Source organism: Nothobranchius furzeri, chromosome 15 (assembly GCF_043380555.1).
Source record: "Nothobranchius furzeri strain GRZ-AD chromosome 15, NfurGRZ-RIMD1, whole genome shotgun sequence".
Lineage (NCBI taxonomy): Eukaryota > Metazoa > Chordata > Actinopteri > Cyprinodontiformes > Nothobranchiidae > Nothobranchius > Nothobranchius furzeri.
The window spans coordinates 36,691,269-36,716,739 of NC_091755.1; the positions used below are offsets into that span (position 1 = coordinate 36,691,269).

The 25,471-nt window shown below is 46.3% G+C and overlaps 1 protein-coding gene across 2 annotated transcripts; it reads right to left on the reverse strand.

Moving 5' to 3' along the window:
- Positions 1 to 1,068: 1,068 nt before the first annotated feature.
- Positions 1,069 to 25,126, reverse strand: fam120c (family with sequence similarity 120 member C). Of its 2 annotated transcripts, none has more exons than XM_070544780.1 (17): positions 24,389 to 25,126; positions 22,923 to 23,169; positions 22,475 to 22,557; positions 20,768 to 20,896; positions 16,993 to 17,095; positions 16,791 to 16,864; positions 16,366 to 16,625; positions 15,827 to 15,989; positions 15,471 to 15,554; positions 13,378 to 13,549; positions 11,044 to 11,293; positions 10,844 to 10,958; positions 4,074 to 4,283; positions 3,720 to 3,957; positions 3,425 to 3,560; positions 1,597 to 1,660; positions 1,069 to 1,511 (listed from the first exon to the last, which is right to left on the reverse strand). In XM_070544780.1, exons 1-17 carry the CDS (start codon positions 24,902 to 24,904, stop codon positions 1,257 to 1,259), a joined length of 3,099 nt encoding a protein of 1,032 aa, XP_070400881.1. In that variant the 5' UTR covers positions 24,905 to 25,126; the 3' UTR covers positions 1,069 to 1,256. The 2 variants fall into 2 exon arrangements, with proteins under 2 accessions (XP_070400881.1, XP_015822511.1); XM_015967025.3 differs by having other exon boundaries at positions 16,366 to 16,640.
- Between the last annotated feature and the right edge of the window lie 345 nt (positions 25,127 to 25,471).

Here is a 25,471-nt window from a genome sequence, read left to right on the forward strand (position 1 = left end):
AAACTCTCAAAATCCACCTCCCTCTACTACTGGGCAGCGTCATTCTCATGTTTTTTTGGCCTCGAGTTAAAAAGGTGCCTCAGTTTATTTCTTTTCTTCCTTTTTTTACCTGGTAGAGGACTATCCAGTGTGGTTGATTTGTTTCTCTTTTTCAACAAAGTGCTTCTTTGTCAGAAACCACTCTGTTCACATTCTGACGTCTCTCAAATAGATCTCTACCTTTTAAACGTAATTCTACGTGTTATAAAGATTTACTCAGGAGCAGGGGGCGTCCCTGGCAGAATGTCGATTCAACCATATAGGGGCTTTTTCAAATTCATTATTTAAATACAACAATAAGTGCTTCTGCTGGGTAATACAATCAAAGCTTTAGGACAAAAGGACAAGGGGGAAAGGACGATCTTGCATACTTCAGGGCTTAAGGTGCATCAATTTACGGGGCTTCTTAGCACATCTAAGCACTAGGCTATGCTACATAGGTCAAAGTAAGATAGCACACTATAACCACGATGGTGCAGAAGTGCTCCAGTGATAAAAATCCAATCAATCCATAAAGTGGGGGGGTTTCCGCTAGCACACACGCTAACACTGTGTGTGTGTTGGGCTTGGGGGGCACAGAAGAATGGTACACCACTGTGTTGAAAACACTCCTACGTATCAAGAGTTAAACTCTCAATTTGTCTTAAACTTCTCACAGGATGGCTATGGCATCGAGCCGCATCATTCTACAGCTACTGACCACAGCGACCAGGCATGGCGACCGTAACCATGGAAACCACCTCCAATCAGTCACTGCTTTCCAAACATCAGTGTGCACATTCAGACAATGGGACCATTAAAAAAAAACTTAAAAACTTGAGCTGTACAGAAGCCCCTACAGCAGGGACTGGGGGCTCATATAGGTGGCGGGCCATGATGGGCGGGGGGGGGGGGGACTTCAAGCTTATTTCGCTCTGAGTGCAAGAAAGTGACATTTAGGATATTTTTTCTTTGAGAAGTAGTGGGGCGCTTACAGATTCATGGAGAAGACCTTTCTTCATAAAACGATGTAAAACCACATGAGTAAAATAAAGGGGAGCAACAGCTAACCGCTTCAGTCGATCAAATGGAGCGGGAAGAGAATCGAGGAGCGGCCCAGTTTCACTTCCTGCTCCATTCGATTTAGAGTGCAGCTAGCAGACAGGGCTACAAAAACAGGGAAAGGCAGTCGAACACAGATTACTCTCTGAGAGCAGTGCATCCTGGGTAGGATGCCATCACTCCTCCTTCTGTAGCGCTCCGTCTGACGGGCAGTCGTCAAGGCAACAGGGGGCCTCCACTTCCACCCCTTCTGATTGGTTGTCTCTGCTGGCTAAGGCACACGGGATTGGCTGGGCCAGGGGGGCCAGCTCCAGGGGCTGACCGATGGCGGAGGCTGCTGAGCTGCCATTCAGCTGCTGACTTGAGACCTCTGGCATGGAGCCGGCCTCCTCTGAGGGCTTTGTGGGACTGCTGGGTGGGGGAGGTGATGTCTGAGGGAGGACAGTAACGCCAACACGCGTTAGAATAACATACGAACCAAATAAACAGCTAGTATTCACTGTTTCGGCGCTGTACCTGTGTTCTGTTGACAGGTGCCTTTTTCCCTCCCTTTATTTTTGCTGGAATCTCTTTTCCCCTCCTAAAACACAAAATACATTAGAGTTCTTCACCAACTCACTCTCACTTCAGTATCATTACTAGACTCAAGAGCTGCTGCAGCCTAATATTGATCAGGGGTCTAAAGACATGTAAATGCTCCAAACGACCACCGTACAGACCCAAGGAACAGTGCTGAAAACATTAGTCCCACATTTTTATTCTCATTAGCCTCGTTTCCAGAACCGGGACTTCAGGGAGAGACGATGTCCCAGTCCGCTCAGCTGTTGTGTCTCCATTCAAATGTAGCTCTTTCAGGACATCACAGACTGTAACTATGTACATCCCTACCAGGTGGCATGGTTCTCTGGCAACTAGTTTAAAGGTCAACAGTTCAGCAGCAACAAGGTCAAACAAGAACACCAGAGTCCCCCTTCCTCTGAGCGTGTTAGCCAAGACCAGGTTTAAACTTCTCTAGCCAACTCTGCTCCACTGCTGCGGAGACTGAGGGACATATCCTTCAAAGGTCACATCTGAATGAATTAAACGGTCTTCCCCATTACATTAAAGGTCGCTTAATCAATGCATCTGCAGCGGTCTCTAGTAGGAATGAATGCCTTGTAGGTTGTGAGCTGATGCAGGAGTAGCGATGGGTACAGAATTCGGTACTTTTTAAGGTACCGACCGAATTCCATAGTACCGACCGAGCACCGATTCACGTCATTTGAAACGGAGCCTCGTTTCAGTACCCGCCCTTCATAACGAGAACTTGCCTAGACAGCTGCGTATGCGCAAGAGCGTTATGTCGTCGGTCGCTGCGAGCCAGTTGTAAACAGAGCAGCATGGTAGAAAGAACGCACGCTAAAGCTTGGGGCCACTTCACTAAATGTGATGGGTAACTGGGTGATGATGAAACCAGCGACAACGATCTAAGTGAGACATCCTCATCTTAATCTGCTCCGGTAGGTAAATAAAATGTTAAAGATAACATTAGCTTGATATATTAGCTCCCGTTACGCTAATGGTGCGTTCGCTTTCTCCTCGGAACTCCGAATTTCCGACTAGAAGAACATGAACGCGCTCTAAAGTTTGGCTTCTCTTTACTAAATGCGACGGGTGATTGGGTGAAGATGAAACCAGCGACAACGATCTAAGTGTGAGGCATCATCGTTTTAATCTGCTCCAGCAGCTAAATAAACTGTTTAAGATAACGTTAGCTTGATATGTTAGCTTCCGTTGCCACCGTTGTTATCAGCTAATGGTGCGTTCGCTTTCTCCTCGGAAATTCTAACTTCCCAGTGGGAAAAATCAAATGAAAAAGGACGGCAAAAGGAATGAAGATACACAGTAAATTTAGTTCACAGTAAAGATGTTTGCTTCAGTTTAATTATCAGCTTATAAAACTACAAGGACGATGTTAAAATACAAACAGTTGTATGTTATTTATCGTATTTATCAAATATTGTTATATATTGAGAAAAATATATATTTAATTATAAAAGAGAATAAAAATAATAAACACTCAAAAGTATCGAAAATTGGTACCGTTAAGTACCGGTATCGATTCCTAGGTACCCATCCCTATGCAGGAGATAGGTGTTGAGACTGTTTTCATGTTCAGCCTGCATAAAAACTCAAGAGTGACCATCAATAATGAGAAATAATCATTTTAAATGTTTTTTAAGCAGCACCGAGTAGCGAGGTGACACTCCTGCTCATCAACCAACGCACTGGCAATACTGGAGGTGTTCATTCAAACTCCTCTAAGAATACCAATGACTGTGATGGTATAAATGTTGAAACTCACCCTTTTCCTGATCCCACCGACACCACCTGCATGTTGAAGCCACCTCTGCCACGGACCGGTTTGTTTCCAGCCCACTGGCCGACTACCATCCCAGCGATCTCCAATTTTCCTCCTTGAGGAGGGATGGACTGAATGCCTGAAGAGGAAAAGACTTTACACACCTCTCTAGAGTATTTTTACCTAACTTGGTATTACTGACAGATGTTAAACATCTGTCAGCATCAAACAGTCTGAAGAATCTAAATGTTTCCATGAACCTGCAGACATGTTTAGTAAAATGGAAGCTAGTGTATACCTGGGAAGGCTCTGGGTCTGTGCTGGGCGGGGTGATGTGGATGGTGTGGGTGATGGTGTGTGGGCATGCCACCCATCGGGCGGGGTGGGTAGAGGGGCATTGGATAGAAGGGGGGCACCATGGCAGGGGGGAGGAAGGCTGGAGGTGGAAGAGGAGGGGGAGGAGGGGGAGGGCGGGAGAGATTAATGCCCTCCAGAATGGCCTGACGCATCTTCTCAACCTTTGACACCAACTCCTCCTGAGAAAATGAAACATTATTAAGGACCGTAAATAAATCAAATGCGTTGACAGTTAATTCCTTTATCTCCGTTTCCACTGACAACATCAGGATGGGAGGGGACACTTGCTTCATACCTGTCCCTCACACATGTCCAACAGGGCAGCGCGGTCTCGAGCGGCCCGTGCCAGTTTGCTCTGGAACAGCTTGCCATCAAAGAAGCCCCAGGGGCAGCAGTGTTCCCATGGCAACGGCTGGCCACAGACATCATTGATGAACAATGCCGTGTCAACGCCAGCCATGAAGAGAGCAGCTAGCTGCACGCCGCGGGCGTCCACCTTCTCCACCTGACAACGACACACAGAAACCGGCAGCATGGATGAGTAAAGACGTTGCAGAGATTTGGTAAATCCACTCACAGTGGAACCTGTTCAAAACCAAAAGCAGAGTTTCTGCAAAGTTCAATGAGATCGGAACTTCAGAAAAGGGAATTGCTGAGTCGACCACCTGATCTGAACGGCATTAAATTATTCTCTGAGAACAAGGTAAGGAACCTTGGTGTTATCTTTGACCAGGACATGCCATTCAAATCCCACGTTGAAGAAGTTTGTAGGACTTCCTTCTTCCACCTTTAGAATATTAATAAGATTAGAAGCATCTTTCCCAGGAGTGATGCTCTCTCCTGCTTCACTACATTGGCTGCCTGTTAAATTTAGAATAGATTAAGATTCTAACTCTATTTTTACTCCGTGTTTTTATCTTCAGAAGAAGCTACTATGGTGTTCTGCTGAGCTGATAACATTTCACCTTCTTTGACATGGAATGTGCTACTGCTAGTTCACCTGCTGAATAAATTATAGACTCACTAAGATAAAGACAATAAAATGTATCTCTTACTAAATAGAATACTTACTAAGAAATCACAATGTAAGTGTAACGTGTGTGTGTGTGTGTGTGTGTGTGTGTGTGTGTGTGTGTGTGTGTGTGTGTGTGTGTGTGTGTCTGCTCTGTCTTCTCCATCCCCAGTGAGTCGTGGAGGATGGCTGCTTATTCTGAGCCAGGATCCTCTGGAGGTTTCTTCCTGTTAAAAGGGAGTTTTCCTCTCCACTCTCGCTGCATGCTTGCTTAATATGAGGATTGCTGTAAAGACTGACACTAGTCAGTGACTCGATTTAATCTGCTCGGTTCCTTAAAATAGGAAACTTTTTACTGATTGGCTTAATGAACTGACCTGTATTCGAATGTTTTACTATGCAAAGTGCTTTGAGACGACTCTTGTCGTGATTTAGCGCTTTATAAATAAACTGAATTAAGACAAAAATGACTCAAATTTAGAAGCAAATCCCCCTTTTTCCTAAATGAATCAGGTAACTTAAAAATGTAAATGAGAGGCTATAACACAAACACACATACTGATGCAACGGATCATCATTGATCCGTGATCCAAATGCATCTCTCTCTACGATTCGGCACGCATGCGGTTCGCAGATCGGTCACGTGGAGGAGGGAGGCGCTAGCTGTTAAGTCCAAAGGAGGAACACAGCGGTGGTCATGGCGGAAGAGCTTGAAAAACCACTTGCATCGATTAGGTCACATGTATGACACAACGATGATACAAACACTGAAAATGTACACGCGCCTCCACTCTGATCGCTGTGGAAGAAGGGAGGGGGTGGTGCGTGAAACTTGCCTTGGGCAACAACATAAACATGACGGGACCTGTCTGTTGTTGGGGACAAATCTGTTAGAGGACAAAAAATAAATAAACCACGCATCAGAAAGGTGAGGAGACGAGTGAAAGCTGGACACGGATTGAGAGCGTGTCTTTATAGGGCAAGTCGTTCTAATATTTAATCAGCAACCAGACCTCTCTGTAACTCCTGCTTTTATAACAAGTTGCAAATTGAGCAAAAAATGTTGCAAAAAGTCTCTCGTCTTCCTCCGCTTATCCGGGTCCGGGTCGCGGGGGCAGCATCCCAACTAGGGAGCTCCAGGCCGTCCTCTCCCCGGCCTTGTCCACCAGCTCCTCCGGCAGGACCCCAAGGCGTTCCCGGACCAGATTGGAGATGTAACTTCTCCAACGTGTCCTGGGTCGACCCGGGGGCCTTCTGCCGGCAGGACATGCCCGAAACACCTCCCCAGGGAGGCGTCCAGGAGGCATCCTGACCAGATGCCCAAACCACCTCAACTGGCTCCTTTCGATCCGGAGGAGCAGCGGTTCTACTCCGAGTCCCTCCCGAATGTCCGAGCTCCTCACCCTATCTCTAAGGCTGAGCCCGGCCACCCTACGGAGGAAACTCATTTCGGCCGCTTGTATCCGCGATCTTGTTCTTTCGGTCATTACCCAAAGCTCATGACCATAGGTGAGGATTGGGACGTAGATCGACCGGTAAATCGAGAGCCTGGCTTTCTGGCTCAGCTCCCTCTTCCCCACGACAGATCGGCTCAGCGTCCGCATCACTGCAGACGCCGAACCAATCCGCCTGTCGATCTCCCGATCCCTCCTACCCTCACTCGTGAACAAGACCCCGAGATACTTAAACTCCTCCACTTGAGGTAGGACCTCTCCCCCGACCCGGAGGTGGCAAGCCACCCTTTTCCGGTCGAGAACCATGGTCTCAGATTTGGAGGTGCTGATCCTCATCCCAGCCGCTTCACATTCGGCCGCGAACCTACCCAGCAAGAGCTGAAGGTCAGAGCTGGATGAAGCTAGGAGGACCACATCATCCGCAAAAAGCAGAGACGAGATTCTCCTGCCACCAAACTCGACACACTCCACACCACGGCTGCGTCTAGAAATTCTGTCCATAAATGTGATGAACAGAACCGGTGACAAAGGGCAGCCCTGGCGGAGTCCAACCCTCACTGGGAACAGGTCCGACTTACTACCGGCTATGCGGACCAAACTCACGCTCCTCTGGTAAAGGGACTGAATGGCCCTTAACAGAAAGCCACCCACCCCATACTCCTGGAGCGTCCCCCACAGGGTGCCCCTGGGGACACGGTCATAAGCCTTCTCCAAATCCACAAAGCACATGTGGATTGGTTGGGCAAACTCCCATGCCCCCTCCATCACCCTTGCAAGGGTATAGAGCTGGTCCACAGTTCCACGGCCAGGACGAAAACCACATTGCTCCTCCTCTATTTGAGATTCAACTATCGATCGGACCCTCCTCTCCAGTACCTTGGAGTAGACCTTTCCAGGGAGGCTGAGGAGTGTGATCCCCCTATAGTTGGAACACACCCTCAGGTCACCCTTCTTAAAGATGGGGACCACCACCCCGGTCTGCCACTCCCTAGGAACTGCCCCCGATGACCACGCAATGTTGTAGAGACGTGTCAACCATGACAGCCCTACAACATCCATAGCCTTGAGATACCCAGGACGAACCTCATCCGCCCCCGGGGCTCCGCCGCTGTGTAGTTGTTTGACTACCTCAGCAACTTCTGCCCCCGAGATCGGACAGTCCATCCCCAGGCCTCCCAGCTCTGGTTCCTCCTCGGAATGCGCATTGGTGGGATTGAGGAGCTCCTCAAAGTATTCCTTCCACCGTCCGACTATAGCCTCAGTTGACGTCAGCAGCTCCCCATCCCCACTGTAAACAGTGTGAGCGAGTTGCTGCCTTCCTCTCCTGAGGCGCCGGACAGTTTGCCAGAACCTCTTTGGAGCCGATCGATAGTCTTTCTCCATGGCCTCACCAAACTCCTCCCACGCCCGAGATTTTGCCTCGGCAACTGCCACTGCTGCACCCCGCTTGGCTATCCGGTACCTGTCTGCTGCCTCCGGAGACCCACAGACCAGCCACGCCCTGTAGGCCTCCTTCTTCAGCCTGACGGCTCCCCGAACCTCTGGTGTCCACCAGCGGGTACGGGGGTTGCCACCATGACTGGCACCGGCCACCTTACGACCACAGCTAGCAACAGCCGCCTCGACAATCGCAGAGTGGAACAAGGCCCACTCGGACTCAATGTCCCCCACTGCTCTCGGGACGTGGTCAAAGCTCTGCCGGAGGTGGGAGTTGAAGACCGTCTTGACAGGTTCTTCTGCCAGGCGTTCCCAGCAGACCCTCACTATGCGTTTGGGTCTGCCAGGTCTACGCGGCATGTTCCCTTGCCATCTGATCCAACTCACCACCAGGTGGTGATCAGTTGACAGCTCCGCCCCTCTCTTCACTCGGGTGTCCAAAACATACGGTCGCAGGTCAGATGATACGACTACAAAATCTATCATCGACCTGTGACCTAGGCTGCCCTGGTACCAAGTGTACCGGTGGGCATCCTTATGTTCGAACATGGTGTTCGTTATGGCCAAACTGCGGCTTGCACAGAAGTCCAATAACAAAACACCGCTCGAGTTCTGATCAGGTGGGCCGTTCCTCCCAATCACACCCCTCCAGGTCAAGCTGTCATTGCCCACGTGAGCATTGAAGTCCCCCAGCAGGACAATGGAGTCCCCTGATGGAGCACTATCTAGCACTCGTCCCAGGGACTCCAAAAAGGGTGGGTACTTTGAACTGATATTTGGCCCATACGCACAAACAACAGTCAGGACCCGTTCCCCGACCCGAAGGCGCAAGGAAGCTACCCTCTTGTCCCCCGGGGTAAACCCCAACACACAGGCAGAGAGTCTCGGGGCTAACAAAAAGCCAACCCCAGCCCTCCGCCTCTCACCCGGAGCAACTCCAGCAAAGTAGAGTGTCCAACCCCTCTCCAGGTCTCGGGTTCCAGAGCCAATGCAATGTGTCGAGGTGAGTCCGACTATATCTAGCCGGTACCGCTCAACCTCTGCCACAAGCTCCGGCTCCTTCCCCGCCAGCGAGGTGACGTTCCATGTCCCAAAAACTAGTTTCCTTGTCCGGGGATTGGACCGCCAAGGCTCCCGCCTTGGTCTGCCACCCGATTCACATTGCACCGGACCCTTCATGTTCCTCCTGCGGGTGGTGGGTCCACAGTTGGACGAGCCCATGTATCCGGTTCGGGCTGGGCCCGGCCGGGCCCCATGGGCGAAAGCCCGGCCACCAGGCGCTCGCTCACGGGCCCCAACCCCAGGCCTGGCTCCAGGGTGGGACCCCGGTAACCCTCCGGGCCGGGTACTCCGACTCTTCATTTTCACCGCCATGAAAGATCCTTCGAACCGTTCTTTGTCTCACCCTTCACCTAAGACCAATTTGTCATGGGAGACCCTACCAGGGGCACTAAGTGCCCCAGGCAACATAGCTCCTAGGATCATTAGGGCACTCAAACTCCTCCACCACGATAAGGTGACGGTTCAAGGAGGATAAACCACGCATCAGAAAGGTGAGGAGACGAGTGAAAGCTGGACACGGATTGAGAGCGTGTCTTTATAGGGCAAGTCGTTCTAATATTTAATCAGCAACCAGACCTCTCTGTAACTCCTGCTTTTATAACAAGTTGCAAATTGAGCAAAAAATGTTGCAAAAAGTGTTCTACAAAATAAAGGGAGAGAGCAAAAGTATTTTTTCCTTTTTGCTGATGAACGTGACTGAAAATCGTGATATGATCCGAACCGTGAGATTTTTGAACCACCAATAGTATCTTAATGTAATTTTAAGACTTCATATGGAAAGTCTGGAGGTATTTAATATGGCTTCAGAGATTATTCAAACCTCTTGTGACTCTTTAAATAACTGCAAGCACCCTGAGAAAGACGCATTAATCTGTTCATGGATCAGCAAACCCAGATAACAGAACATTAAGCAAAAAAAAAACAGCATAGAAACTAATTAGAGAGAATATTTTCATCCGTTAGATCAGCAGAGTTCCAGCAAGCGGGCTGAAAGTCCTCAATGGCCACAAAAATGTTTTCAGTGCCAATAAAACAACTCACCAATGTTCTTATTATGATATTAAGCTGCTGACTAAAGGATATTTTAATGTACAGAACAATACTTGTTTTTGTAAAAAGCATCTTTAGAGTCGGACGTTTTCTGCTTCCCTGATCTTGAAATAATCTTATTCTATTATCAGCAAACAAAAGCCTGATTAGAGACAAATACATTGTACTCTACCTAACCTTTTCATTTAAAAACATAACTGATCTCATTTTTGTAAGACCTCAATGTTAAAAGAGTCCCGCTGGAGGGATCTGGTTCTATCGTCCTTAGCCTGAAACCCCCTGAATCCCTGGTGGCAGTAGACTGGACACCCCCGGAGCACTAAACAGATAAATGATGTTATTTAAACAGGGTATCTGCAGGTTTAAGGGAGCCAAATTTAAGACTTTTTAAGACCTTTTTTAAGGCCACTTTGACCAAATTTAAGCTATTTTTAAAATTTAATTTAAGCTATAATTTCCAGCTTTTGCCAGGAACCGGTGCTAACCACGTTACGAACGTGGGATTAATCATCCAGTTACCATTAAACTTGCACTTCCCCATGGCGCAAGCTCTCACTAGCTTAACCAGCTAATGTGCTCATCTAAAAATAGCCCCCTTTCACAACCAACTGAATGTGTACGGTTCCGCTTACGCCAACATCGTACACAAAAAAATGCTGAACACTAACTAGAAATTCATGAAAATTTTATAGAAATAAAAGAATCTTGTTTAGTGGGCCTTTGGTAATTTAAGACCTTTGGAAACTGTATTTAAGGATTATTTGTCATTTTTAAGGATTTTTAAGGCCTTAAATTTGGAAAAGCCAATTTAAGACTTTTTAAGGACACGCGGATACCCTGTTAAATGATTGTGATGAGTTCTCAGTTGTGTCATTCTGAAATGTTAAGATAACTCCTGCACGCGTTCCTGCTTCATTCATGAACATGATGACCTGACAAGTTTTCTATTTTAAAGCATCAAAAGTCTTGATACCATGACAGACCGGGCTGAAGTTGTAGCCCCATGACCTAACATCAGCGTCGGTCCCACAGGAACGAGCAAAGCCTTACCTTGAGCTCCTGCAGCTGGTCGGGCTCATAGAGCTGGCTGGAAACAGCTTGGGCTAGGAAGGCATCGAGCTCGTGTCTCTGGAGGATCCGTGCACCAGGCCACTGCATCATATACCTGAGAGTGACGGAGAACAGAGTCTCACTTAACACACACACACAGATGCTCATAGGGCACCAGGGGAACGTGGGAGTGATGCTACCTGAGCACACAGCACATGAGCAGGAGATGCTGTGGGACTTGTGCTGGGTTTAGGAGAGCTGGGCAGTCAGAACGGAGGCAGGCCAGGAAGGCTCTGGTTCTCCTGGAGCGGTCCTCACTGGCACGACCCAACCACAGGCGTCGCAGGTTGGGACAGGTCCACTCTCGGAAACACAGGGCCGGCACCAGCTCTGGAGTCAGGGCCGACTTGGCTTTACCACAGCTCCACTCTTTGACAATCACTGGAGGAACTGGAGCACAAGAACAAAGATTATCTGCTGAGCATTTAAAAAAGTTAGTGTCGGTCCCTAGCGTGTGTCTGGGTCTGAAGGCCTGATGCTGCTGAATGAGGAAGGGGTTTAGGGTGTCATTGGCCTCCAGTAAGAAGAATCAGTTAATCGATGTCCATGATTAATAGGCTCCAGGATCATTCAGAACTACTGTTATGGTGAATCTGAAAGGTCAGCGATGGTAAAGGTGATTTAGAGAAAAGAACCAAGAGCTGAAGGTTATTTAGGCAGTCGGCTCACCGGTCCTCACACATGAAATATTTACCAAGACAATCAAGAAAAAATCATGTTCCAAACAAACTGCAGCAAGGAAATCTGCTGGACATGTGTGTGTGTGTGTGTGTGTGTGTGTGTGTGTGTGTGTGTGTGTGTGTGTGTGTGTGTGTGTGTGTGTGTGTGTGTGTGTGTGTGCGTGCACATATTTTACCCATTTTATCCATGAACAGATGACTCTAAACATAACAAACTGAGCGTTTTAACAGAAATTGGACAAAATATTAAAGTTTTTCCATAATGAAAAGCTTCTTACTTAATTCCAGGATTTTTATAGGACTTGTGATTTTGTGTTGAGTTGTTTTAGTTAAAGGTGAGTTTATAACGAGACATTAACCTGCTACTGTTTTCTATCATCTTAATGTTTATTATTTTCATTAGGGATGCTCCGATCTGATCACCTGATTGGAAATCGGGTCAGATGGTGTGATTTTTCAGGAAATCGTAATTAATCATTTAAAACAACAAACATTACTATTTTAATTCGTTCTGGGAAAGATCTTTTCTAACAGAAAACAGTGGTTTAGTTTTAAATCCAACAAGTTCCTCCTCTACATCAGTATTCTTTGTTTCACAAACAATGCTGTAAGCTCCACAATTTAAGGTAGACCAGGAATTCACACACCATAAAATTAACACAAAGCATAGTTGTCACCTCAAGAGAGAAAATGTCTGTAATTTGGATGCATTTTTAAATGAACAGCAAAGGGAGTGTAATGAACACGTGTAATGTGTACAAACTGGGAATTTAACAAGCTAGAAAATGTAGAGCTGACGTGCCACCTTAAAATAAACTGACCCTGCTCAGTCCGCTGCAGCAAGTCAACACCAAAAGATACATCTAAGAAACCAAAAAATAGTCACGGACAGCAAAAATGCCAAGATAGCAGCGTATTTACCACACCGGATGAGCGTCTTCGAGGTTCTGCTCTCCATGAATCGCAGTATGATCTCATTTCTCTTCCTAGCTTTACAGACACGGCAGCTCTACGGGTGTTTTGTAGAAAAAAGTTACGCTGCTGCTGAGCTGACCGTCATGTGGCGTGCCATCCCTGTCGCTGAAGACAGCCGCACACTGACTAAAAGATCTGAGGTATGAGCAACAAGGCTACTTTTACATTTATTTTTAATATCGACATTTCTTATAGAAAGAAACATATTAATAATTAAAAATAACTTAACCCTCCCACTGTCCTCATGGGTGACCCCGTCAGGAAAGTTGACCATTGAGCAGGGTTGATGGTTTATCCCTTGTGTCCACGTGGCAGGGGTGAGGAGTGAGCACCACCTCACCCCTGCCACGTGGACCTCAAGGGATAAACCATCAACCCTGCTCAATGGTCAACTTTCCTGACGGGGTCACCCATGAGGACAGTGGGAGGGTTAAAGGACAACTCTAGTGGGTTCTCCTTTTTTCTTAATGCATTTCTAAAGTATCGGATCGGGACTCGATATCGGCAGATTCTTAAAATCAAATGACTCGGAATCGCATCGTGAGCAAAAAAAACCGTGATCAGAACATCCGTAATTTTCATCCATAAACATTCAAGACATCAAAAACCAGACATGTGTCCAGATGTTTGCTTTGTACCAATATTAAAACCTCCCAAATCAGAAAATAACTGCGTTTCCAGAAAACCCTTCAGCAGTTTGAAGCCAGCTTAACATGTTATGGCTGTGTGAATGCCACGTTTGTCAAACACAATCGTACTAACCACCAGCTCAGATGAGCCACGTGTGGTTGGTCGGGCGTCTGATCACAATGAACCCACCTTCCAGAGGAGTCCTCTTGCGGAGAGCGAGCCTCTCCAGGCGGCGTTGTGTTTCAGCCAGACTGAAGAGGACGCCGTACGCGTACTGCCTAGCAGCACGGAACAGCAGAGAGGCGGGTGGCAGCTCTGAGTTACACTCGTCCTCTATACACACTGGCATCTTCATCTCCCCCTGTGGGGCAGGGCGGACAAAGGATGAGTAACAGAAGAGACTGATGTCGGTCACTGACACACACAAAAACCCAAACTTTGTCACTGAGGAAACGATCAGCATGAAAACAGATGGTCTAAGGTTGTTTTGGTTTTGGAGACCATCTATCTCCAGATTTCTGCTGGAAGTGTTAGCAGCGCACAACATAATGTCGCGTTTAATCCGTGAGATCAGACACCGCAGATCACGTGTGATTTCGGCAGTTCGCACTGTAACTAGCAAGAAAAAATGATGGCAGCATATGTCCAAAAAGGTCTATTTTCTGTCCTGTTTACTTGGGTACGGAGGCGTCGACATCCCTAGTATTCATAGGTGGTGACAGCTACAGCTTATAAGCTTAACCCTCTCATATTCCAGCCAAAATTGACAAAGCTCCACGAATGAGAAGGAAAACGTCTTTAAAGAACAAAAGAAGTCCAGCTGCTTTCATTCTAACCCCTTTTGATTTTGTAGAGTTAAAAGAAAAAACAAAAAAATTATGAAGTGCTTCTTTCATTTGTCTACAAACGTCCACCAGAAACTCGTTTTGGACTGAAAGCAACGATTCGACCATCCGGTTGTTGGCACTGCCAAACCGCTGCACTTCCCTGAGTCCTCCACGCGTATTTTGCAACTAAATGGTGACTGGTGTTTAGCACCATCTTGTTTCCTCTGGTTTCAGGTTCAAGCAGCATACCCGAGAGGAGGGGTGAGTGTTCTGTGACCTTGTTTGCATTCAAACCTTGCTTTTTCTGTAGATTCGCTAAAGCAGCCTTAAGTATTACTGCTGATGACTCGGGTGTCACATTTACAGAAAAGGCTCTTGTACTGATCCAGGTTTTGGACCAGCATGGTGAAACACAAATGTATAACCACTAGGGCTGGGGGTAAACGATTATTTTTAAAACGATTATTCTGACGATTATTTTATCGAATAGTCGACTATTCTAATGACTATTTAGAAAACTAATCTAATGATTATTTATCTATTGCACAATTAACAAAAACCAGAAAATCTCAAATAAATTCCTCAAAAAAATTGATAAATTCTTACTGTAAGAGAATAAACACTACAGGCCTTCCATTTTGTATAACACTGCTTTTATTGTGTTGCGGTTGGTTATGTTCTGATGACGTGTAGAACTTGGGAGTGCAGGCTGCTGCCTGAGAGGTGGTAGAAGATGGAGTGTCTCCATGCTGCTTTGTTTTGGTCACTTATGTGCGTGAGGCGAGTGGTGTTACGGGTTAAACCAAACTCAGGTGATATTTTACACTAAACCGAAAACCCACAACACTCTAAATGTAATAAAAGGGAGATCTACACCACAAAAAAGATGAACTCTAAACCAAAACGTAACAGCTTATCCCAACGCAAGAAGCTGTTAGCGAAGATGCTAACAGTAGCTTTACCAACGTTAAGTTCAAGTTACCAAGTTTAAATAAACCAAAAACACCCAGCAGCAAACAGACCAGCACGGAGGAGAGACTGCTACCACCAAAACAGCTCTCCTCATGTCTGAAAGAAGCTCCTTAATGAAGGGAGAAACACTCCCGGTGATTTTCTACATCTGCGATAGACACGAAGCAGCGCATCTGACCCCGGAAGTTGTTGTCCGTTGCCGGGAGACAAAGGCGGGCAAAACAGGAAAGGAATCTAGTAGTGGACGGACATTGTTCCGGGTCTTCGGTATTTGGCGGAGATGTTAGTGAAGGCGGAGAAGAGGGCGAACTAGAGGAAAAACGGGCAGATTCCTCCTCTATTTACAAACTCCTGGGGATGCAACAAGTGGGCGCGGTGCGTCGACTTCCGGATCTGACGTCGACAAATTTTTAGAATCGAGCCGTCGACTTCGTCGAGGCTTCGCTACAGCCCTAATAACCACAACTAATAAAAAGTCTTTACCTTGGTCAAAATGTGGTAAATCTGGGGGTACATCAGTCCTCTCCTATGTCTGTGTTCAGCTACACGAAGAACCTCGGCACTGACCTGGAGGAAAACAAGCAGACTTACTTAGGTTTAATTAACCTGTAAACAAATGTATAGTTTAAACCAAATGGCCACAGTGAACATGATGTAACACAGACTGATCATCTCAATCCACCTCAGCCATTTCCAGCAACAAAGTGTTGGTTTATGTCTGGAGTTCACAGAAGCCAACTGGACTAAACCTCCCCTGGTCAGGTGACACCACTCGAATGTCACACGTATTTCTCTAAACTTGGGGGGGGGGGGGGGACACCCCATCTCCTCAATCTCACCTGAGGCAGTGGGGGTGTGGTTATGTCCATGTGACTCCGTGTCGCCATTGATAACAGTGACGGAATGTTTGACCCGCTCCCGTTGCCTTGGGAACCATCTCCAGAGGTTGGACCCCCTCTTCCATTAGGATCCTCCCACCGAGAGGATTTGTCTGTCAAATGGCTGTGAGGGAATAGTCGGGGTGTTAGTGTTACTGTAGCAGAAGGGAGTCCAGATGAGCCACTAAATAAACCAAATCTGCTTCAAACGTGTTGAAATTCAAGGTAAAACGTGTTCTTTAAAGCTGTAGGCGAGTCAGCAGTGGTGGCCAGGTCACTGCCCTTCAGCCCCAGGCCTGGGCCCCACCTCCCTGGGCTCACGTGTGTCAGAACAAGCTAGTTTTATTTAAACAGCAACAAAACTCAATTTATGATTCGTTAAAAAGCTTTTTTCATTGACAACTTGATCTAACAGAAGGCATTTATTTTAAAAACTCTAAAATCTTAAAATCAGGCCCTACAACTTGATAAACAGAGGAAATGTGTAACTGCTACTTTACTTTGCGTTGCTGTCATTTGGTTCATCTCCATCTGATGATGAAGAGGGAGATGGAGAGGGACCAGACTGAGTGCTGGGGTGATGATTGGGTAATCGACTCCCCCCTTGTGTCGAGTCGTACGGAGCTGACCAATCAGAGAAGCCCATCTTGGCCACCAGAGAGTCGTTGCAGTCCTGTGGTGGTTGCTGTGGGGTGTGGAACAGCGGGGTGGGGCCAGGTCCAAATGGAGCATTTTGAAAAGGTGGCTTTAACCCTGGACCCTGGGGGAGAGGAAACTGGAATTGGACAGGGAGGACAAGGGAGACTTTAAAAACGCTTCGTTGCATTAGCACACAAACGGATTTCAAAAAGCATTCCGTCCATTGCTCACGGCTACATCTGGTCTCACTGGAGCTGAAAACCACAAGGTAAAGGTAAAGATCTACCTGATTCTTTCCGATTGGAATCGGTCCCATGTGGCCAGGTGGTCCCACAAAAGGAGTGGGCCCAATCCCAGGTACTGAGCACAAAATAACATAAGTAAATAAAAACAAGAAACCATGTTTCTGCTCAGCTGGTTTTGTAAAACCATAACTAGCATGCGTAAAAATAAGGATTACGTAATAGATCTGCGAGTTCATTACTCACAGATGAAAGAGGACGGCCCCATGTTAGGTGAGCGTGGTTTGGAGGCAGCGGAGAAGTACTCCACAGCTTTCTTGAATCGCTCCACCTTATCCTCCATACGTGACTGCAAAGCAAGCAGAGCATGGTGCTGAGATCATTACAGTGGAGGTGCCCGGTGAGGAGTTTCTGGGAAAATCTCAGGATGAAGTCGGCTTCCAGCCTGGCCTTCTTCTCAAACTTTGAGTTTGTCGTTTTGTTTTTCTGTTGCAAACAGATCCTAAGAAAGGGTTTACCCACCTCCATCAGGGAGGTACTTACAGATGTGCTGCAACTACTACGTAGATGTGGGTGATCCTGAAGGATCTGAATGTTTAGATAAGCTGCTAAAGCTAAAGATGCAGGGCACATTCTAACATTGCTAACACTAGCATACAAAGTACGAGACGGTACGGCTCCCATCTACCTGAATCCTCTTGCAAAGGCTTACGTCTCGGCCCGGCCACTCCAGTCATCACAGGATGGTCGGCTAGCAGTGCCTACACCACACTCAGGACAATCCAGACTCTTCTCATGCATCGTTCCACAAATGTGGAATCACCTTCCAAGCACTACCAGAACAGGAGCTTCCTTTTCAATTTTCAAGAAACTCCTGAAGACCCTGCTCTTCAGAGAGCATCTTCTAAACTAGCACCCTCCCTGCACCTGTCCCACCTCTCTACCGTCCACTCCTTGTTCCCTCCTCTCCATGATTGATGTCAAGTTGTTGTTGTTATTGTTGTTGTTAGTCTCAAGGGCAACGTGCCGATTATCACTCGTAAGTCGCTTTGGACAAAAGCGTCTGCTAAATACATAAACATTCTGTTAGAAGGACTGAGTACAGGATGTTAAAGGTTTGTTTCTGCAGGGCCTAACTGAGATGCGACGCATACTACCAGCCTGATCCATGCTGACAGTCCACAATGAAAGTCAGTTAGGCTAAAGATGTGTTTACTTGACTGCTTTGTTTAAACCACATTTATGTTAATGGCTGGCTGTGGGGATACGTAGACATTATAAGCACATGCTAGCACACGGTAGCTAACAGTGCCTTGTATACGTTACAGTTGTAACGGTTCAATCACTTGCATCTTTTATCAGACGTGTCCCAGAGTGCTTTGACAAACAACTACACTACCATAATGGAGTAGTACCACCACTATGAATAATTCTGCATTGACTTTATGTTGTGCTGCTAATAATTACATTAATTATTATTTCTGATCCTGTTAAGTTTCTCTGTTGGGTGAGTTCTGTTAATGAATTACGTTAGATTAAACTATGGCCTTCTCAGCCAGTGTTTCCATCTGCCAACCGCATAACGATCAAATTCTTTTTTTTTTCTTTTCATTTTCTAGATCACGACAGATGTCTATATATCTGGTCCTTTTATTAAATCAACTAAAAAGCTCAATGTTTAAATCTTATTTACACAACCGTGACCATTCCTGTCTTTGCACGGCAGGTTCACGATTATTCTCTACCTGAAAGTGCACACAAACAGATGCAGGCTCTATGCGTTCAGGTGAAAACACCCCCACCAGTGTAAAGTTCGTGTCTGCAAATACTTTGTATTATCCAACTGAAAAGCAAAAATATCAGTTTTTTGATCCTAGGATGAAGAAGATGCTCCTCATCGGCAGAGATAGAAGTGAGCTACGTCATAGCTGAGCTTCAGGCGGATTTGGAGTCTTAATTACTGATATTTGGACATCTTGCCTCAGATTTGATAACCGCAACACGACTCTACCACTGACTTCCAACATGGATGTTTCATCTCCACAAATAACAAGCTTGAAGGTCTGCTGTATGGTGAAGTTGTTAATGCTAACAGTTAGCTTCTACTAGGGTTGTCACGGTAACCGGTATAGCGGTAAACCCCGGTAAAAAAGTTGACAATAAAAATAACCGTCCAGTTTTTAAAAAACTATATTATCTCTGTGGGTTTACCGTGGCCGCGGTTTCGGCGCGATGACCCTTACCAGCCACCGTCGCTTCAGCTGAAGTTCCCGCGGCGCGCACACGCACTTTTTAATTTGCAACGGCACCAAAACTTTGAAGCTGAAATAATGGCCGAAGGAGGCGACGGCAGCGCCCAGGACATCCATCAGCCCTCAAAGAAGACTAAATCGGAAGTATGGGCATATTTGGGATTTCTGAAAAATGCTGAGGGACAGTTAATAGAAGACGGCTATCCCGTTTGCAGAACGTGCAGGAAACAAGTGTCTGCAGAAGGCAGCAACACTTCAAATCTCATGGCACATCTGCGTGACGATCACCCACGTCTCTACAGCCAGTGCAAGGTAAGATAACATTAGCATTTTAGCTGAAATGCATGACGTGAGGACTTTTGGCTGAGGGAGAATGCAACGAGTCTATATACTGCAGCCGCAGCGTCCTCTGCCAGCATTTAAACCGTGTCACGGACACCCTGTTGCTGGATGAAGCATCTTATTTGTTGATGATGAAGAGAAATATACAATTAGTTCCTTGTCATGGATTTGTTTACTTATTCAATGCCATTTATACTTGAACATTTGGATTTGATTACATAGTGTAGTAGTTATTTTAGTAATTTGTTTAAAGTGGCTATTTATTTTCAATACATATTTTTTAAGGTTGACTTGTACAGTGCTCAAGTCAAGTGTGGACTGGAGTTTTAGATTTTCATTTTGATAATGAAGAAAACAAGTATATGAGAAAACAAGTGGTGTTTCTTTGATTTGTTTACATATTGTTTATGTTTTGAATGTTTGGATTTGTATAATTTAAACCTGCACTGACTACTGTAACATGTTCCAGAAAAATAAGCTATTTGTTCCTTTACTTGTGAAAAGTTGCACTTTTGCTAAGGCTTTGTGTTATTTTAGGTTTAATAAACACTGTTAAACCTTTTCAGAACTATTTCAGTTTGTGTAGAACAGGACTATCAATGCTTTCTGAACATATGCAACACCGTTTAAAAAAATACCGCGATAATACCGAAAACCGTGATAATTTTGGTCACAATAACCGTGAGGTTAAATTTTCATACCGTGACAACCCTAGCTTCTACTAGTCCAGATGTTCTTTACTATTTCCTGGACGCTAAACGAACAACAGCCGTCCCCGTCACGAGTCTAGATGGGCGAGCCCATGACTGTGAAGCGACAGTATGATGAAGATCTGTCAGGATTTTCAAGTCCTACAACTATTTTCTATCAGAAGCTAATGCGGGAGGTAGGTGTAGGAGACTATTTTCATGTGCCTGCATGAAAAACTCAGAAATAATTAATGGCAGGGTTGCCCCCAGCGCTTTATAAGCCTGGCCAGGCTTTGTTTGGCCACCCGCAAGGCCAAGCGTCATGCCCCGCCCCCTCCCCGACCCTACCCTGTCCGCTGACATGAACGGCGCAACGAAACTAGAGCCCTCCATCAGCTGATACTGGGGAGGAACAGCAGCAGAACGTGTGCAGTAGGCGAGCGGTATTCTCTGGTGGGAACCGGGAGCAATCCTACAACCCTCCGATTACTGGTCAACACACCCTCCCTCCTGAGCTACTGCTGCCCACACTCAATCATGAGATTTTACACAGAAACTCACAGCTACGCTCTGGCGCTGGAATGTGAAGGAGCACAAACGCTGGCTCGGACCTTCTATCACAGTCTGTGAGCATCAGCAAAACCAATCAGACATCAGCTCTGCTTGGAGAATTCCTTCCATGCAGGAAGTTTAACTGAACTTGGTCGTAAGTTTTAATGAAGAGGTTCAGCAGCCAACCTGTGATTGTTTGAAGACGTCTCTGGCGATGGCGTCGAGGTTCCCCAGGTCTTTGATGGAGGAGACGTACTCCGAGACAGCTTTGATCACCACCTCACAGGGCGGCAGCACCAGCTGATGGGCTCGCACCTGAACAAGCAGAATGAACAGGTCCCTCTCATCCATAAAGGGTATTACTCGCACAATAACGACATCATGACAAGATATTTAACATACTACCAAATATGTGTGATGTTTTAAATTTAGAGTAAAGGAAATGAAAACAAATAAAAGTAGATTACCGTTTGGGAAACCACTTGACAAAATATTACCTGACAGATGTACAGTTCAGCCTGTAAACTAGAGAGATGTTTGTATGTAGACCCTCTGAACAATGTTAATTAAAGCTACTGCAGCTGAAAGCTTAGTGGAATGAACCAGCAGTTAAACACTGCACCAAAGAGAGCCTGTGCACCAGCGCACCTGCTGCGCTCTCGGGTTTCCTACAACCGACTTGTACCATCGGGAACTAGCCAACAGACGGGCCGATATTTGTTTGATCTGATGAACTGTCAAAAACCCCTTTGGGTTAAATTAAATGCTCCTTAGATGTGGACTATCTCAGCGATCCCAGAGAACCACAATGCAGCCATTTTGGATGGCATCAACAATCGTTGCCATCTTCTTGTTTGCTTCAGTCGCAGTAAAATTACATTTGCAACACCTCTCGGTTGCCATGGTTACCCATGTAATGGGCTCGACACACAGGAGGCGACAAACGACCGCGATCAGCGAAATTTGTCGCTGTCACTTTTATTACCTGACACATGGGAGGCGACCCGCGGCAGCGGCAAAGCCGTCTACGCGTTCTGTTCCATGGCGAAATCGAAACTTCCGTTGTTTTGTTTGGCTGTGTCAGGTTGGAGGTAATTAAGGTTATTTAAGCGGTTCAGAGTTAAAAAAGTGGTAGATATGATGTTTCACAAGGTGCTGCTAGAGTTATGTGAAATCTTACATCTCATTTTACTATATAAAACATAAAAATAATCAACTTCTTCTTCATGTTTGCTCAGAGGTGTACGGAGCATCATATCCGCTCATTGGTCAGTGATTGAAACCTCCGTTGATTGGTCATCGCCCGAGCGACAGCGATGAAAAGATTTCAACTTTCTGGGATCGCGTGCTGGGTCGCCTGTGCACGATACGTGCACGAGCGCAAAATTTCACACGCACGTTTTTCGCATTTCGCTTAGTAGGAGACCCGCGATTATCGCTTTGTCGCGCATGTCTCATTGAAAATGAATGGAGGAGAGGCGATGTCGCCTCCCGTGTGTCGAGCCCATTATACAACTGATCAACCGGCTAGCTTATATGCAGAGTATTCATAAGGTGGTTTGCATTGACGGTTTATGGCAGAAGGTTGGTGCTCAGGAGGCGGGATTTAACCAGAGCACGTTTCTAGGAAGAGCGTGATTCATAAAGCAGGAATTCCTGTGTGTAAGCCCGTTTCACAGGTCCAGAATGACTGTGTGAGGAGATTCTTTTTGCTGAGCTTGAGTGTTAATGAGTATTCTATACAAACTTTATAAACGAGGGCCCTGAACATAAAGTTCCCAGACGGTCATTTATTTTCAGAACTTCAGCAAATGTTGTCAAACGCCAAGTCTGTTTCAGAAGCAGCGTAAGCTGCAGGACGCATCAGGATCTCCATGAAGAAGCCTTAAATACCTTGAGAGAAGCAAGAGGGTGTTCTGGTCCCAGCAGACTCCAGTGGAAGGCAGCCAGGTCCTCATCAGGCAGAATATGATTTCCTGAAAGGAACAAACTCCTTCAAATGGCTGCCATGCCAGTGACCATGAAGAGCAGCAAGAGCGTAGAGGTTACAGCAATAAGGGACACGTGTCTGTCTGCGGTCTGAGACAGTGGTTCCCCAAGTCAGGACCACATTCTGGGTCAGGGCCCAAAGGGAGTCAAATGTTAGAGAAGAGTTTCAGAAATCAAACAAAACAGGAAAATTATTTCTAATGGAATTTTTTCACTTGGACATAAAAGCCAAATATATTTAGTTTACATAAACGGATACACTTCGTGATTTTAGGGATCGGAGGCCGAAGAGTTGGGGAACCACAGGTGTAAGCTGGTGTGTGTGTGTGTGTGTGCGTGTGTGACTCCTCACCCAGCAGAGCAGCGAAAAGTGGCAGGTGCTGTGTTTTGAGCCCGAGCTGCCTGGCAGCCTCAGACAGCAAATACTGATGTGTGGTCAGGTTCTTGCCGTTCCAGCTCAGTTTGAGCGCGTGCGAAGAAAAGTAGGCGGGCACATTGCAGAGGGCGAACTCGGAGTCCTGAGCAATTAGACCAGAGAATCCAAAGTCCCTGTAGAGAGACAGCACTTCCTGGTGGTGGTCCTCCAACGTCTGTACTACCTGCACACAGAATCAACAAACCAGAGGGCTAACGCGTCTGGTCTCGCTGTCCTAAATTTGACCCAAAAGTAAAAATCTTGACAATTTGAACAGTGATTTAAATGGAGATGAAGAATTACATTCCAACATATAAAAACATTGAAAATATTGCTTGACCTTTGTGTTAATGTTCATTATTTTACTGCTTCAGGTACACTGGCCACCTTCAATGCTTTTAATCCCTTTTTTAAACATTTAACTTTTAATGAAGGAATCACAGCTGCAGAAATTCACTCCAGATTACAGATAATGCAGATTTCTGATACGTGGCATCACGTTCTTCTTGCACTATCAGAAAAACCTGCGATGCACAAAGTGCATGTTTGGTGTTATGTTGCATATCATCATCAAAAAGTCAATAACATCTGTTTTCACTGTAAAAGCATAACCATTACACTGAGTGGTTTATTTAAAACTATAGTCAAGTTAAAAGTTAAATGTCCACCTTAAATAAAAGCAGAAACGGCAAAGATGATTATGAGAGACTAGATGACTTGATGACTCGCCATGGACATAGGTGAGTTATAATAAGGCTGCAGCACACAATACAGTTTGCATAATGTGATTTTCTTATATAAAGTGTCCTTTCTTGATTAACTGGCTTGTGCTGTTGTTGAACTGCAAAACAAAAACATGAAAACAGATGAAATGGAAAACGGGACAGCAGCTTTCTACAAAAAAGGATTTTTCATCATTTTAAAGTGGTTTCACAGAATACGACGCTTCACAATCTTATTCTGCACAAGCGTCTCTTTCATTTTATATTGTCACCTCATTAAAGGTGTACCTAAATGTATCTTCAACAGCAGAATAGTAATACTGGCTAATTTATACATAAATATTAATAGTTTAACCAGGTGAACTCCAAAAATAAGTCTAATAGGTCTTCCCAAACAGAAGCTGCTGACAATGTATGCAAAAGTTCAGCGAGTTCATGTTGCATAATCTATAGTTGCAATGAAATCACACCTCCAGCAGGAAAACAAACAAGTAAACTGTATTTACATTTAACATTTACTGTTAGGTGCTGGACTCGTTTCAGTAGTAACTGTACTTGGACACAAACAGGAAAGGGTTAAAGGCTGATGTAAGCTGCTAGTAGCAGTAGAGACACGAGGACAAGCTGAACAAAGACTTTTTTTTATATAAAAGTTTAAATTGCCAGGATAAGTTTTCTCACCCGCACACGGAAGCGGAACATGGCGAGGCGGACGCAGTGGCTGAGGCAAGCCGGGGGCAGGAACCATGCCCGGGGAGGCGGGGTGGCCTTGCTGCCGACGTGGTTGACTATCAGCTGCGCCGTCTGTCGCTGGCCCTGAGCTCGCCGCGCCCACTCGGGCCAGCGCTCCTTCCCCAGAGTGCCGTTGAAAACCACGACGAGCTCCAGGCCACCCTGGTACAGACAGGCCTGTGACAGAGCAGCCAGGTAGCCCAGCATGGCGTTCCACTCTCCTCCGCACACCCAGTCCGTCTGGTAGCCACCATACAGCCGCTGGAGGCTGGAGTCAGCGTCGATTAGGATCCTGGCAGGCGGGGGCGGGGGAGGCATGGGCCCGGGGTGATGTGGGTGGTGGTGTGGGTGATGATGGTGTGGGGGCTGGCGGGCCGCGGTACGAGCAAGCTTTAGGAGGTCCACGGGGACCGCGGCCCCGGGACAGCGCTTCTCCAGATATTCTTGAAAACCTTGCACTCCCATGACGGTGTTGCTGAGCCTGTGTGTTTGGCCGGGAGCGGCTTCTGAGTACGTTCTGTACGCCGTGTTTGTAACGTGTTGTGGGGTGAGACCAGGCGAGCTATCTGGTCTCCTATGTAGTGATAAACTGTAGTTGTTTACACTGTAAGACAAGCGACTGGTGAATGTGTCACTGTGCACTAAAGTACATGCGCGCCCGGCAATGGTGATAAAACCCGAGTTCTCCCAATGATAATGTCTCAGTGTTGATGGTGGCTACTCACTTTACTGTCCATCCCTGTGGATTTTTGGTGTGATGCCAGCGAGGCCAGTGGTGCTACCTACAGCCAGAAAAAGTTCAACACACTTCCTACACCCATAATTTTGCTTTGACACCAAACATCTTACGAAATTTAGTTGACAGCGAGTAACGGACATGCAGCGTGGTGGTAGATGCTGGTAAGAAATGTACATGAAATAACTATCCTGTTGGGTAGTGCACATGAACAGATGCAGTACTGCGCATTAGTTAGCAACCTTCAGGCTGGACGAGCAGTTTGCGAACATAATGTTAAAACCTTAAAAATCGCT